This window comes from Camelina sativa, chromosome 7 (assembly GCF_000633955.1).
Source record: "Camelina sativa cultivar DH55 chromosome 7, Cs, whole genome shotgun sequence".
In the NCBI taxonomy this organism is placed as follows: Eukaryota; Viridiplantae; Streptophyta; class Magnoliopsida; order Brassicales; family Brassicaceae; genus Camelina; species Camelina sativa.
Genome location: NC_025691.1, coordinates 1,975,842 through 1,989,973, shown reverse-complemented (window position 1 = coordinate 1,989,973; position 14,132 = coordinate 1,975,842). Strand labels below are relative to the sequence as shown.

General features: G+C 36.7%; 3 protein-coding genes and 1 pseudogene across 3 annotated transcripts; 1 reads left to right on the top strand and 3 right to left on the bottom strand.

The window, feature by feature from the left end:
- LOC104699892 lies at positions 2,245–4,571 on the bottom strand (annotated as a pseudogene).
- Positions 6,398–7,936, top strand: LOC104699891. The gene has a single exon (XM_010415291.2). The coding sequence runs from the start codon at positions 6,730–6,732 to the stop codon at positions 7,657–7,659; it is 930 nt and encodes a 309-aa protein (XP_010413593.1). The 5' UTR covers positions 6,398–6,729; the 3' UTR covers positions 7,660–7,936.
- LOC104699890 (10 kDa chaperonin-like) lies at positions 8,632–10,382 on the bottom strand. Its single transcript, XM_010415290.2, has 7 exons — positions 10,166–10,382; positions 10,013–10,071; positions 9,839–9,889; positions 9,440–9,505; positions 9,311–9,358; positions 9,185–9,214; positions 8,632–9,060 (listed from the first exon to the last, which is right to left on the bottom strand). The coding sequence occupies exons 1-7, from the start codon at positions 10,257–10,259 to the stop codon at positions 8,992–8,994; spliced, it is 417 nt and encodes a 138-aa protein (XP_010413592.1). The 5' UTR covers positions 10,260–10,382; the 3' UTR covers positions 8,632–8,991.
- On the bottom strand, positions 11,014–12,460 carry LOC104699889 (E3 ubiquitin-protein ligase ATL4-like). Its single transcript, XM_010415289.2, has one exon. It carries the CDS (start codon positions 12,271–12,273, stop codon positions 11,254–11,256), a length of 1,020 nt encoding a protein of 339 aa, XP_010413591.1. The 5' UTR covers positions 12,274–12,460; the 3' UTR covers positions 11,014–11,253.

The following is a 14,132-nucleotide window of genomic DNA, read 5'->3' as shown; positions in this document are numbered from 1 at the left end:
GTTAGACCCGTCCTCAGATATCTCAGAGATTATAGCCATCGCCGCCGTGTGAAGTATTCAGCAGCAACGAATTAAAGCTGACTAAGTGAGTTTTGAAAGAAGCTGATACGTTTGTGGTAGAGCTGTGGTTTTTATAGAAGGAACGAAGACCCTAACGACGTCGTATAGACGATTGTAAAATGATGCCTAATAATACGTCGTATAAGCGATTTTCAAATTGGGCCCTAATAATTTAGGCCCACACAAAAGTACAGTATCCGAAGAACTTGAATAATGAGGTTGGAGAAGACGGCGGTGCGGCACAGGACTGGAAGAAGAGTTTTCACGGGAAGGAAGAAACTTCTACGAGGTTTTTAGTCTCAGAGGAATCCGAGTCAATGTTACAGTAAAAGAGAAAGTGCAATAAGAGACACGTGTAGGGTGGAGGTTGAATGGCAAAGCAACGGTTAAGATTGCTTTGGAGTTAAAACAGAAGAAGTGGCGTTTAAAGGAAGGGGAGATTAGATTTGTGAATCATATCGGAAAATTGTAAAAGTTTGGTAATCTTCTTCTTCTTCTCCAATTATCTCTGTAAACTCTTAGGGTTGTTGTTTCATTGTTGTTAGAGCTGATTCTTCTTCTAAGCTCTATCACATGATATTTGGATTCTGTTTCATGAACGACGATTCAATTGGTGTTTGTGATTTGGATTTTCAATTGAGTTGCAGTTTCTCTGTAACAAAGGTATCAGAGCCATTCGATTCTCCGGAAGCCATGGCGGAAACAAGAGCTCACTCATCACGGAAGGAGGCACTAGTTCGTGATTTAGATGAATCAAGGTTCGGGCGATCCAATCACGCAGCTGTTCGTAATCGGTTTCGATCTTCACAAGCATTTGCGAGTTTAACTTCAGATCCGAAATTTGGGAAGTGCTCAGGTCTTCCTAACACTTACGCTGATGCTACACAGACTGAGAAATTATATTTCCCTAGGTTTAATGGTGATAAGATTCAAGAGTGGTTGGTCCTCGTCGAGCAATTCTTTGAGATAGATCGAACAATGGATGAGTTGAAAGTAGGTTTAGCATCTGTTCATTTAGATGCTCTCGCAACTACTTGTCACCAATCACTTTCACAATCAGTTTTGTGGGATCATGTTAAATGTAATTAGGGGCTTTACAAAATGCTATTGGAAGGTAAATATTATAAGCTGATGGATGATATTGCAGAACTGAAACAGTTGCATGAAACAGAAGGAATTGAGGAGTATCATGAAAAATTTGTGTTGATTAAGTCTCGTTTGGACCTATCTGAATCATACTTGGTTAGTGTTTATTTAGAAGGGCTGAGAAGTGATACTCAAAGGAATGTTAGGATGTTTCAACCTCAGACAATTCAGCAGTGTTTAATGATAGGAAGGTTATATGAGACTGCTCATCCAACAAGAGTGATTACCAAAAAAGAGAGTGATGATTTTCCAAAGGCAGCGCAGCTCTCAAATTTACCAAAAAAGAGAGCGTTTGGGTTATGAATCTTTGAAGAGCAAAATTTATGTTGTGTGGATTTGTTATGCTGGATAAAGTTGCAGGCTGGGAAATATATATAAAAAAAACTTATGATTGATTCTCTTTTTAAGTTTTTTTTCTTTTCGAGTCTAGTTCTTCAATATATTCATTTATGCAGTTTAGTGTATATTCTTCAATGTGATTTTGATTGTTTTCCCTTGATTTGAATCTACATAAGGTACCTTTTTCTTCGCTCATCACTGATCCATGATGATGTGTTCATTCTCGATACTGCATCAAAAGTATTTCTCTTTGCTGGTTACAACTCAAGCACTCAGGAAAAAGCTAAATCCCTTGAGGTTGTGGAATATATAAAGGTAACAAGCATGACGGAAGATGTGAGGTGGCCACTATTGGTAAGTTTTTTCTCAATTTCAACTCCTTCTTTGAGCGAAAGGACTGAAAGAATAGTAACAGCTAATCACTTCTCTGTTTTTTTTTTGTAGAGGATGGACTAAAAGAATAGTAACAGCTAATCAATTCTCTGTTTTTTTTTGTAGAGGATGGAAGAAGAAGAAGACAACGAAGGAATTAAATATTAAAGCACATTTACGCATAGAGATAAGGAATTAAATAATTATGTGATGTGTTCTGAAACTGCGAAGTCTTAAGATAATAGCTATGTTGTAGCTTGTTAACCATGTACATTTCGAGTAAAGAAATGAAGACATTAAGAGCAACTCAAAGCAAACTGTGGCGAATAACTAAATGACGGCAAGCCATCAATAGTAAATGACTAGAAACACTCGGAAAAAATAGAAGAAAGTTCAATGATTTTGCAATTGCTTTGGTTTGAAACGGTTTTCAAGCCAATTAGACAAAGAACCGAAATAAAATTAAATGGAAACTTTGGGAAAACTATGAGCAAGTCTTGTTCTTCAGAGACTTCTATTTGCAGTCCACTTCTTGTACAAGTAATCACTCAGAAGGAGTTCGACATCGCAACTCGATGACTTGTTGTAGTCTTCTATCATCTGCAGGGTACGTTTACACACTTCTGGGATTCTGAGCACTGTAGGATCATTCTCTTCAATATAAATCTGCATCTTCTTCAAACATGGGAAATAGTCCAAGAAATGTTTTATCATTGTCATCTCTTTCATTGTTCCTCGAAACCCTTGAATCTCTAACATCTTGACAGGGCAAGATGTGAGCGAATGACCTTTGTCCTCCCGAGAAATGCAGTCACAAGCATCCCCGCATTTATCTGTCGCATGGTGCAACAGACCCTGAACGCATAGAGGAGACAATAAGGGATTCCAAGTTTGAACTCAATATATGTACTACATGTTTGGAAAATGAATTGTTTATAAACCTCAATGACTAGAGTTTCTAAATGTGGACAGTTCGTTAGAAGAACTGGCATTGCCTGCCAACCTCGTTCCTTGTCACTCGTAATATGTAACGATTTGAGGTTTTTGAACACTGGCATCGATTCACAGCATAGAGAAAGAACCTGAAAACAAGAAAAACACACAACTAAATAATTTGCAATTACATGTTTCAACACTAGCCCTTCACAGTTTGTTTGATGAGATTTGAACAAACATGACAGCTATGCTCCAGGAGTTGAGACAAAGTCCTGTCTACCGTCTGTTATCTCCTCGAGACCAGTTGAATAATAGTATTCCAAGAGAGAGAGAGAGAGAGAGAAACTGACCTCGAGAGTATCCGGAAACAAGTCCAGATGCTGAACATTTTGTATGCCATGAAAGAGTTTCCACACATTACTATATCCGAGAGAAATGTCGTGGTGCCAATGATGATCATCATTTGGTTCTCTAAGTCGCTGTAGGTCCTCTTCAGTTAATGAAAAGACAATTCGAGCACCACATAAGTTTTTCATCTTAACAAGTGGATAGTCCGGGGCAACATAACCATTGTAATTAAAGTAAGTGAGACTCGGTGTATCAAATGATACAGAGTCAAAGAATTCGCCGTCATATATTGTTAGGGTCTTGAGGCTTGCACTAGATACGTTCACATCATCATCTTTCCAGATCACACTAACCAGGCCTAATTCCTCAAGTGCAGGCAAATCATGAAGAAGAATCTCAAAAGTTATTAACCCAAGCTGAGTCAATAACGAGAAATTTCAGCATAGGTAAGAAAAAGCTACCAGCCGACCAATCAATCTCAATTCCACAGTCTATTTTGAGCTTAACAAGTGTCCTGCTCTCGAAAGATTTTGGAGACAGCTGATAGTTAGCATCTCCATCTGAATCCGAAATGACTAATAGATCAAGGTCCGAAACACCACGCAGCAACACATTGTGTATCCAACGATCCACACGATCAGAATCAACCGCGGATAAACACTTGAGGGAGCATTTCTGAATGGGAGAATTACCCTGCAAAGCCAATATTCTATCCACAAAATCCATGAAGCTCTGTATAATTTCGGGCCTATGCTGCTTATACTCTTCCGGATGAAGAAAGACAGAGTCATCAATGTAAAGATAAGGAACAAATGCAAGGAGGTTGCGCCACCTCTTGGAGAGAATGGAAGTCAAAGCAGCCTCCTTTGTGGTAAGAAAGGAGAGTACATGGCAAAGAAGCTCGTTTGGTAGACTGCTAACACGATCCATCTTCTCTTCACTGCACGAAAGAAGAGTTAACTAGTCAAATCTCAAAGCTTTTTCATAAGAACATCACGGATACATAAATACCAAATAGTTCTACTGTGCATCAGGAACAGGAGGATATACAAACAGAGGAATGTTAACTACGCATATAGGAATCAACCCAAAGAAGAATAATTAGTAGAAGCAGAAGAAAGGAGTAAACTTGAGCACCTACCTTGTTCCAAACGATTAGTCCTAAGACCCAAAATTAAGAGATGCGTCCAGTGAGAGTTGGGAGTGCAAATCACGTGGTTTCAACAGCACTTAATGAAGAAGACACGCAGGATACCCGGCGAATAGGCAGAGGGGAGGAAAGTCTCAGAAGACTTTTTGGTTCGACAAAGGTCATCGGAGTCGACGACGGGTGAAATTGAAAGCAGAGTGAGACTCGAATTTAGTGCAAGTGTTGGTTATCCGGTTTTCTAAATTATCATCGGTTTAATTCGGTAAATAAACAAGACAGGCTTGCTTTTGGGCTGCGAACAATTCAGGCCCACGTGAGAGTCAAAACAGAGCCTCCTTCTTTTGCTTTAACGGTACCGATTCGACCTTTAAAAAAAAAAAGGTCTGATGAAAAGCGCTCCGTTTCGCATTTTGTTACTCACAGTTCCTGTCGTTTCTACCCAAGCAAGAATTTTCTAAAATAATTGGCACACACATGAACCGTCAATTGAATCTATATATGCTTCTGCTAGAAGCCTAGAACTATAATCATGTGGTGTCTCAATGAAAGATAGAAAATGGAAAATCAAGACAGGTGAGCCAAATTATATTGTTTCAAATTCGGCAATCACTTCATTCTATAAATCCAATTTGTTTTAGTATTCAAGGTTTTAATTCAATTTTAAAGATTTTTTTTTGGATTTTTAAAAGTTTTTGTGGTTTTCTTTTCTTTTGTTTTTTTAAATAATTTTATATCCAATTTAATATAATTAGCATATTACCATGGATAATATATCATCAATTTTTCTTTCGATTTAGGAAAATAAATTATTTTAAAATAAAAGTAAATTTTCTGGTCAATATAGTTGAAAACAAATTTTACATAATAAGATATTGGTTAATTAAAAAAATCTCCAACTAATAATAATACTAGGATCCTTTAAATCCCAATAAACAAGGGGAGACTTTAAAAAGCTCAATAACGAAGATAGGTCCAGGAAGAGTGTTGGAAACCACGTGGCAAGAGACTGGAGAAACGGACGAACATTCGTGTGGGATGGATGGTGTTGGAAACGACGATGGGCTCGTTTTTCACCTAATACTTGTCGGCTTCTATTATCCCATCGTCACATGCTTCCCTTTTAGGTTTTCTACTTTTTTTATTTTATCTTTTATGAAATGTAGATGTTACTCTCTTGCAGATATCTATATTATTAGTGCAAGAATCAAGTGTTCGTTTGTTTTTTTTTTTCTTTTTTTAAGGTCAGTGGCTGAGGTAATCACTACACATCCCATTCAAATCCAATGGTATTGGTCCAATTTTATTGAAATAGAAAGCAGGGTCAACTATTACTAGATTTTTATCTTCTGGGACAAGGATAAGATGAAAACTATAATGGCGTTAGTTACAAATAATTATCATATAAATAGTGAAAATTATAATACACCATATAATAGTAGAATATCGTTAAAAATGGTAAAATACAAATGACAGATAGACGAGGATGTATCAACAAAATAAATTGTGAGACTTTTTAACGTGTCTGAATGGTAAAATTCTCATTAGAATAATAATAGTTCTACATGTAAGAAGAAGTCGCTAATCATCATCTCTAAGTATTACTCCTTCTATCTCACATATTTAATATATTTTGAAGCTTTTACACATTTTAAAAAAACAATTATTACTGAGTTTAAATATATTTTTTTTCTTTAACTAAAGAGATATTATTTAATTTTAAATCAATAATAATTCAAAATTTTAAATATTTTTAATGATTATTTCTTGAAATTTATAAAATATTAATTTTTGTGAGACAAAAAAATATACCAAAACATCAATTTTTGTGAGACACAGAAAGTATAAGATTTCCATAAGTTAAATAACCAAAAAAATATAGCAAAGATTCATTAGTCCACGGTTTTTATTTAGATCAATACTTTGTAAATTGGCAAAATTCGCAACCAACTTTTTAAATAATTTAATTTTTATTTGAAATCGCTTAATCACAAATTTGCATTAAAAAAAAATATAGTTAGTGATAAAATGATCTGTCAAAATGTAGTGCTTAGTACAAATCCTTGATAATTAATAAAGCTCTCCATCATAAAATAGATAAATAAAAGAAATAGTAGTTTCTCTCTCTTCTATCTATAATTTGTTGCTTTTTCCGACAGAGAATGCTTTATCTCTCCTCCTCCTCGTCGTCCTCTACCTCCGTGGTCTAAAAACAGAGATCTTAGAAGAAGAAGACAAAATCTTTACCACCAGATCTTTCTTTCTTCTTCATCTTTACAGGTTGTCACATCACTATAACACCGAAACTCTCGGACCCTCAAGCCCCCCCCCCCCAAGAAAAAAATCAATCCTTTTTTTTCTTCTCAATTCATATCCCTCCGATGAGGTGTAAGAGACACACCGTAGATTTCAGCAGCAGCACTAACGGCGTATGCGCTTCTTGCCTCCGTGAGCGTCTCCTCTCCCTCGCCGCTTCCGCCGCCGTCACTGCCGCCATTGAAGACAACAATCATAACCAATCACGCAAATCTAATAATCCTCGTCCGCTTTTAATCTTCCCTCGCTCTGTTTCTCCTTATGTTACCCGTAGAAAATCCGACGCCGGAACCGGAGCCGGAGCAGGAGGAGAAGATCCTTTAACATCTTCTAATCGGAGATTCATCACAACCCCTCAGGTAGATCTCGCCGGCTACTCATGCAAAGACTTCGAATCGAACCGATCTCATAATAAACCAAAAGAGAATAAAAAAAATTCGTCTAGATTCTCTAATCTATTCAGAGCTAGATCTGAAGATTTCGATTCGAATCCCAAATCCAACAATCCTAGATTCTCTAGCGACGCGTCTGAGTCTTCTTTGTCTTCCTCACGGTCATGGATCTCGACGATTCTCTCGACCGGTCGCCGGAAAAAGCAACCGTGTTACATAGAAGACGTAATCGCATGTCGTAGACCTCAGCGTATATACTGTAGAGGAATGTCACCTGCGGGAGATACGGAAGCGGAGCCGTCGTCGGAATCGTTTGAGGAATCGAGAAGCACACCGGCGACGACGAAAACTCCGGGGAGGAGGAAGGTTGGGAACGGGATAGGGAAGAAGAGCATGTCCGGGATGGCTTTTTGTTTGAGTCCGTTGGTGAGAGCTAGTCCTAATTGTCCGTTTAAAAGGAGAATGAGATTCCCGTCGGAATTTGGTAGTTCCGGCGAGGTTACTGCGGAGCAGGAGAAGCCTCATATATCAGCAGCGGCGTCGTTTTGTGCAAATAGATCGAAGAAGCTTGTGGATTTAGGTAGAGTTGATCGCCGCCGTTGAGTGTTTTTTTCGGTGGTTTAGTCTGAACAACGTATTTGTTTGACTTGTGGATTGATAGTAAATTTTAGTTTACCGCTCTCGTGTGGCTTTTTCTAAAGATGGAATTTTCCAAAATCAAGCTCTTTATTTGGCTTGAGGTGAGAAATAATCAGAATGGAACATAGTTTGTAATTGTAACGTATACCACCTTGTAACGTTTTGTTTCTGATTGTAATTGTAGAGTTTCATGGGCTAAAATATTTGTTAGATTCCAATGAGAGAGGAGCTATGTAGTGTTCATGTTTTCTTTACTTATGAGAATTGTAGAGTTGTGTTAGTTAAGAAAGCATGACAAAGTATAGGATCGATCGGTAGAAATAGAATCGTGGAGTTTGGACCAAATCAGGAATGGATCGTATAACGGTTAGATCGTATATAAACTATTACTACTAGTAGTACCGAATCAGGTTAGTCCATCTATAATGAGCTCAAGTGTTAATTCAAACGTATGTCATTAGACTAATCATTACGGTTTTGAATAGTCGTAATGAGGGAGCTTAGATTTATAAATTAAACTGAATTTTTGACCCATGATTTTCTTGCTTAAGACTTAAGAGAGTGACAGTTTTTGACTTCTATTTTTTTTTGTCTTTACCTTGGGTTTCACTTATATGACACAAGTATCAAAATATATATTATCGACTTTTCATAAAATCCAAGTACGACATTATACTGTTTTCAATTCAACTTTAAACTTTTATTTAAACCAAAAAAATATAAATTCAACCAAAAATATAAAGTTGAATTTGTCTAATTTACGCAAGACGGCAAGCGGGGTCCATGGGATTCATCTCCATGGGTCCGTGAACGCTCATAGAAATTAAGTTTGGTTAGGTTAGGAAAAAAAGATTATCTAAAACACAATTTAGATAGAGATTTCTAAAAAAAAGTACATGAAAAAATGATTTGGATTTGAATTTTATTGTTTTGAGCTAAAATAACATCACTTTATTACCGTTCAAACCGTAGAAGTTCAAGTCAGGAAAGCTTAAAATATCGATTTGTTGTTCACTAATCTAGGCTACGAACATATAAGGTTTTATCTCTCCTATGAGAAAGTTGCAAAGAAAACGAATTCTGTTTGAGGGAATATTGTTGACTCATAAAAATTTCGTTTCCTGATCAATCTCCATGTTCCATTCAACACTTTGAGCTCTTACATTCTGGCTTGTGAGCAGAATCTAGTGTCAGGACTCAGGAACATATGCTGTCACTGAATTACAAGAAAAAACAAAACCTGAAACTCTTTGGTAGATGAGACCACCATTGAATGCACAATTTCAAAGCTAGCATTCACTGGACGATTGCTAATAAGTCGCTTTCTTTACAAAAGCAATGCTTAGCATCTGTTCCAAAGTCAACCTGAAGAAATCAAGAGAGAGAGAGAGAGAGAGAGAGAGATATCAGTTTTCACAAGTATGATACAAAGTCATAACAAAAGAGTGTTTTTCTCAATGTTCCATAATAATAATCATCAAATACAAACCTCATAGGCGCTCATATCAGAGAACACAACCTATAAAAAAAGAAAAGAGCATGAATGAATGAATGAAGAAGGAGATCCATATAGTGATTTCATTTATCTTTAAAGTTTAGGAAGATGAAAGCATACCTTTTTGCCAGGTCCTACTTCCCCAACCTCAGACCCAACAGAGACAACCTGAAATCATCCAACTCCTCCATCATCAATTCTCAAGTCTTGTAACAACCAAGTAAAAGAGCAGGGGAGAGAGAGCTTTACCTCGCCTGTTAGGTACCTCTCGAATTTCACAGCTGATTTAGGCAACAGTACTCCACCTGAGGATTTCTGCACACAAGTACAAAGGTTTGCTACATCAACACACGATATGTAAATTCACAGCAAGGACCGTAACCATTCTCTAAATACATTGATTTACCAAGACTCGAGAAAGACTCTCGATTCGTTAACTAAAACCGCAATACCACGAGATGAGCAACTAAACAATTTTTTTGTTTTTTTTTCTTTTTGTAATATCAGTGTCCTAATAAATTGTTCCCAAGACTAAATTGATAAGAGGACATTTTAACTCGACAGCTACGGAATCACAGGAATAAAGATAAGGAGATCGACTCAAAAAAGTAAAAAGTAGAAAAAAAGAAGAAAGCTAAGAGACAGAACCTCAGAAGGCACTTCAAGACGGACAAGGACCCTGTCTGCTTGTGGAACAACCTGCAAAACCCAATTACATCAGACAGAAATGATCTCCCTCGATTAAAACAAAAATCACCACCAATAGATCAAAGGAGAGGACGACGAAAGGAAAAAAAAAAAAAAAAAAAAAGGTGTGTGTACCTTTGCCGGTTCCCATTTGGTGGAGACGGCGTTAATTCTAAGGGAATTTCTTCGAAATCCTATACAAGATATAAATAAACAAGAAGGGATTTGTTAATGTGGGATAAGACACAACAAAAAAGCTAACAGAGAAACATGGATTAAGATTTGTACCGAGAAGGCTCGTGTGGTGAGGTAGAGAAGAAGCATTCGTTTTGATGGGAAGAGACAAGAAGGGTTTAGGTACTGTTACGAAAGTAGAAGCCATCGGATAAGTTCCGTACTCGATGAAGTCACACGGCACGGCGGAGTTATTATTAGGTTTCGTTCGTTCTTGCTGTGTTTTGTTTGTTTGTTGACGAACCTTTTCTTCTTTCTACACACTTCTCATAAGTTCTTTTTTAAAAAGTTTCTGTCCTTTGTTCGATTTAATTTTGGGCTTTACTCTCTCGGCCCAATTATTTTTTGCGCTCATCTTTGAACACCACCAGTTCTGACTTCTGACACGGTTTGATTTTTATGTTAATCCAACCTGAATTATATAGTTCCTTCCTTACTAGTTGTTAAACTCGTAACTATAAATGTATTTTTAATTAATTCTTTTGAACATGATTTTTGTTTTACATAATTTTGAATCATCTTCATTACCTTTTTGTTCTAAAATTGAGAGAATATATAAATTGTAGTAGTACCGGATTGGTGATACAATAACGAAGGTGAATGGAATGCCATGGTGAAAAAAGTCGTCATCTTTTATTTTCTAACAAAATATCACTTTTTTGTGGTTTTGGTATTTCTCTGTTACAGATTTTTTATTTTTTCTTATATATTTTAATCATAAGTTTTTTTTTTAAACCCATATTTTAAACATAAGTTATATCCAAGTTATTTGTCGGAAAACAAAAAAAAAGTTATATCCAAATTAAAAGAAATTTTGGTATCATATGGGATCAATGTTTTAAATGAATCGCCTTGGACACACACACACATTACTGAATATTGTCAGATTAAAAGAGAAAATATACCATAAGAAGTAGTAATATACTTCACCTTATAACCAGAGAATTCATCTGTTATATCGTCAGAAAATAGTAAAACAACCCAACCAAAAAAAAAAATATATATCCGTGATATTGAAGCAAAGAACTTCAGATAGTGTTTCTATTTTTATGTACAAACCAAAAGCAATGCTCTGTTTTTTTGGTTGGTTTTGGTTGGTTAAAACGAAGTGAATGTAACCACCAGTCACTCACTCACCAGTCTCACACTCCTGATAGCCACCGGAATAGCTCACTAATCTCTTCTCCGGTATGATTCGCTTCTAAATCCATCACCGTCAACTCCTCGCTCCGACGACTGCTCCCGGTAAAAAACCTACCAGAGCTTCTAAACGACATTGCACGCGACGATATACCTCTCGAGAGTCTGTCAACGTAATCCTTGAGCCAGCTCCTAGAACCTTCGTTACCTATATCCGCCGCTAAACTCGCTTCAACCGCCGTCGTTGTTGTTGCTGTAGTCGTCAAGTCTTCTTGTTTTCCCGATGTGCTTCTCCGGTTAAAATTCGACTCTGAGATTTCTGATTCGACGTCGTCAACTATGTAATCGAACGAACCGATTGAGTAAGATCGGTGCTGATCATCAAGAGATTCTGGAATCGGCGTTTGACGACGGCTTATGGATCCAATTTCGAGACGGAAGCTGTTTTCTCCTCCTCCGCTGGTGTTGTTGTTGTTGTTTCCGACGGCGACGACGAGAGAATTTATTAAATCAGACTCCGAGGCGAAGAGAGGAGAACGACAGAGAGGACAAGTCTGGTTCGAGACTAGCCAGATATCGATACAATCGGCGTGGAAAGCGTGACAACAGAGAGGAAGAAGACGGAGCTGATCCTCCGGCTCAAATTTCGACAAACAGACGGCGCAATCGCCGGAATTAGTGGAAGTAGATCGGCGAGTCACGGAGGAGAATTTGAAAATCGGGAGCGAATCGAGCACCGATGATCGCTCTGTTTCCGGAGCGACTCTGTTTCCAGAGAATCGTCGGGAATCTGAAGTTACGGCGGCGGAGGAGGAGGAGGAGGAAAACGAAGAAGAAGAAGGAAGAAGGGAGCGGTGGCTAAAGCGGTTGAGACAGCGGAGGAGGAAACAAATGGAGACGGAGATGAGAAGAGTCATGAGAAGGATGAGGATGATGACTACTACGCTAGGTCTGAGACTATCGAGAGAAGAAGAGTGAGAATCGTAGTTTTCGCCATGGCTGGGATTGATGAGAGATGCCATTGTTGATGGATGAGAGGTTCAGAGAAAAAAAAAGAGAGAGAGAGAGAGAGAGAGAGAGTTATAAATTTCCCAACTGTTTTATAATTAATGACGAAGAAGAAATAAGGAGAAGAGAGGCACGTGACGTGAGAGAGGGAGTGAGAGGTCACGTGAGAGTCATGGACCGGTCTTATTTATAAGTAGTACTGTATAAAGAAGGGAGGGGACGACGTTGGGAAAGAGGCAGAGAAATAAATGTTATCGAACTAACTCAAACTGTCCATATTTAATACCACCATAAAGTTATATCAAATCAATTTTTGCCTTTTTCATTTTGCTTTCACTATTTTTCAATTTTAATTTTTTAGGAGTATACGATGTTAATATGATGATAAGAGTAGAGAAAAGACGTGTATTTCTTTCTGTAACCATTTTTTTTACTATAGTTTATGATATATTTTATAGTTTTCTAACAGATATATATAGAAAAAGCAGAAAATTTTATTTTATAAGTTTCGTTTTGTTTGGGGGGTTTTGGAATCATATCTTGAGTTCCTTCCTTTATACTTACCTTGTTGAGTCTAAAAACAGATCGATACCATTTTTGACATTTTACCCGGTTGATTCTTATGATAATTGTTTCAACTTTTATGTTGCTTTTGTGATCATACGCATACCTATCATTATTTTCACACTGTCCTTTTCTAATAGTGTGTATCCATTAGTAGTTTTTTTTTTGTTTTTTTTTTTTGTTGCCAAGTGTTACAAAATCCGAAGTTTTGTATTTATGCAATAGAATCCGGAAAAGTTTGTCTCCTTGCGTGAACGAAATCAGGCTTCAAGAAAGCAAACCGGTTTCAATGGGGGAAAGTTTGTAGTATTAATCTTACTAAAAATTTGTTATAGAATGATTAATATATATTTTTAAGAGTTAACTGGATTTGTAGATCAGGAATCAAATGAAGATAATGCAATATAATGGCCAAGAAAACAGAAGAGTAAAGTATATCATAAATGTGCTAAAATTAAGTAAAAATCTTTGACAGGAAAAAAACAATAATGAAGCAGTTAATACATCTATTGGTTAAAATCAAAACTAATACAACGTACAGCTGCCAAGGAAATGTTTACTCAGAACTTTGTTCATAAATTTGTTAGGAAAATGACACTGCTGAAACAGATCTTGTTTGCTTTTGTGTTGAATAGAATGTTTATAAACATTTTATATTATCCAGAACCTCAATTAAGAATATTGATATAATAGTCAATGTATTTTTTAACAAACACTCGGTACGAGCCAAAACGAAAACTATACACTATATCATTATATGTAGTAGTATTAAATAAATTCCACAAGTTAGTTGGCTTACAATTAATACGACTCCGCAGGGGACATGTGAACACAGCTCTTATTAGGATAGTACTACATGCTAAATCAGAATGACACTTGTAATATTAATCCATCACGTAATGGCATATACGTAGAGAGAGCCACGTGACTACTCATTGTTGGATATTATTGTTTTCTTTGGGTTATATATGTATTTTTGCGTAAATTAGGTTGGGGTTGCACGTTCGTAGCATGCCCTCTTACTCCATTCAGGTCTTATAAAATGTTCATAGTTTGGAGTTTTCACTGTTTCTGTTTTATTTTAAAATACATAAGAAAACAAAGATTAATTATACAATTCGAAGATATACCAAGATCAAGTTATCCAGAAACTATGCCACCAAATGCGTAAATCGCATGTAGATACAACCTGTAACTGTAAACATAATACTATTTGATTAGCGATTATAATAACTTTAAACGCCTATTAAACAACCATTCTCTCACCCAATCATTACTTAAGTTTAGCCAAACGTTTTCCCATTTTTTG

Excerpts from the sequence above, each read along its gene's own strand:
- LOC104699889 (XM_010415289.2), bottom strand. The coding sequence starts at position 12,273 with ATGGCATCTCTCATCAATCCCAGCCATGGCGAAAACTACGATTCTCAC.
- LOC104699890 (XM_010415290.2), bottom strand. The coding sequence starts at position 10,259 with ATGGCTTCTACTTTCGTAACAGTACCTAAACCCTTCTTGTCTCTTCCC. Across the intron at positions 9,890-10,012 it reads CCAAATGGGAACCGGCAAAG|GTTGTTCCACAAGCAGACAG; the intron begins GTACACACACCT and ends TGGGTTTTGCAG. Across the intron at positions 9,061-9,184 it reads CTGATATGAGCGCCTATGAG|GTTGACTTTGGAACAGATGC; the intron begins GTTTGTATTTGA and ends TGATTTCTTCAG.
- LOC104699891 (XM_010415291.2), top strand. The coding sequence starts at position 6,730 with ATGAGGTGTAAGAGACACACCGTAGATTTCAGCAGCAGCACTAACGGC.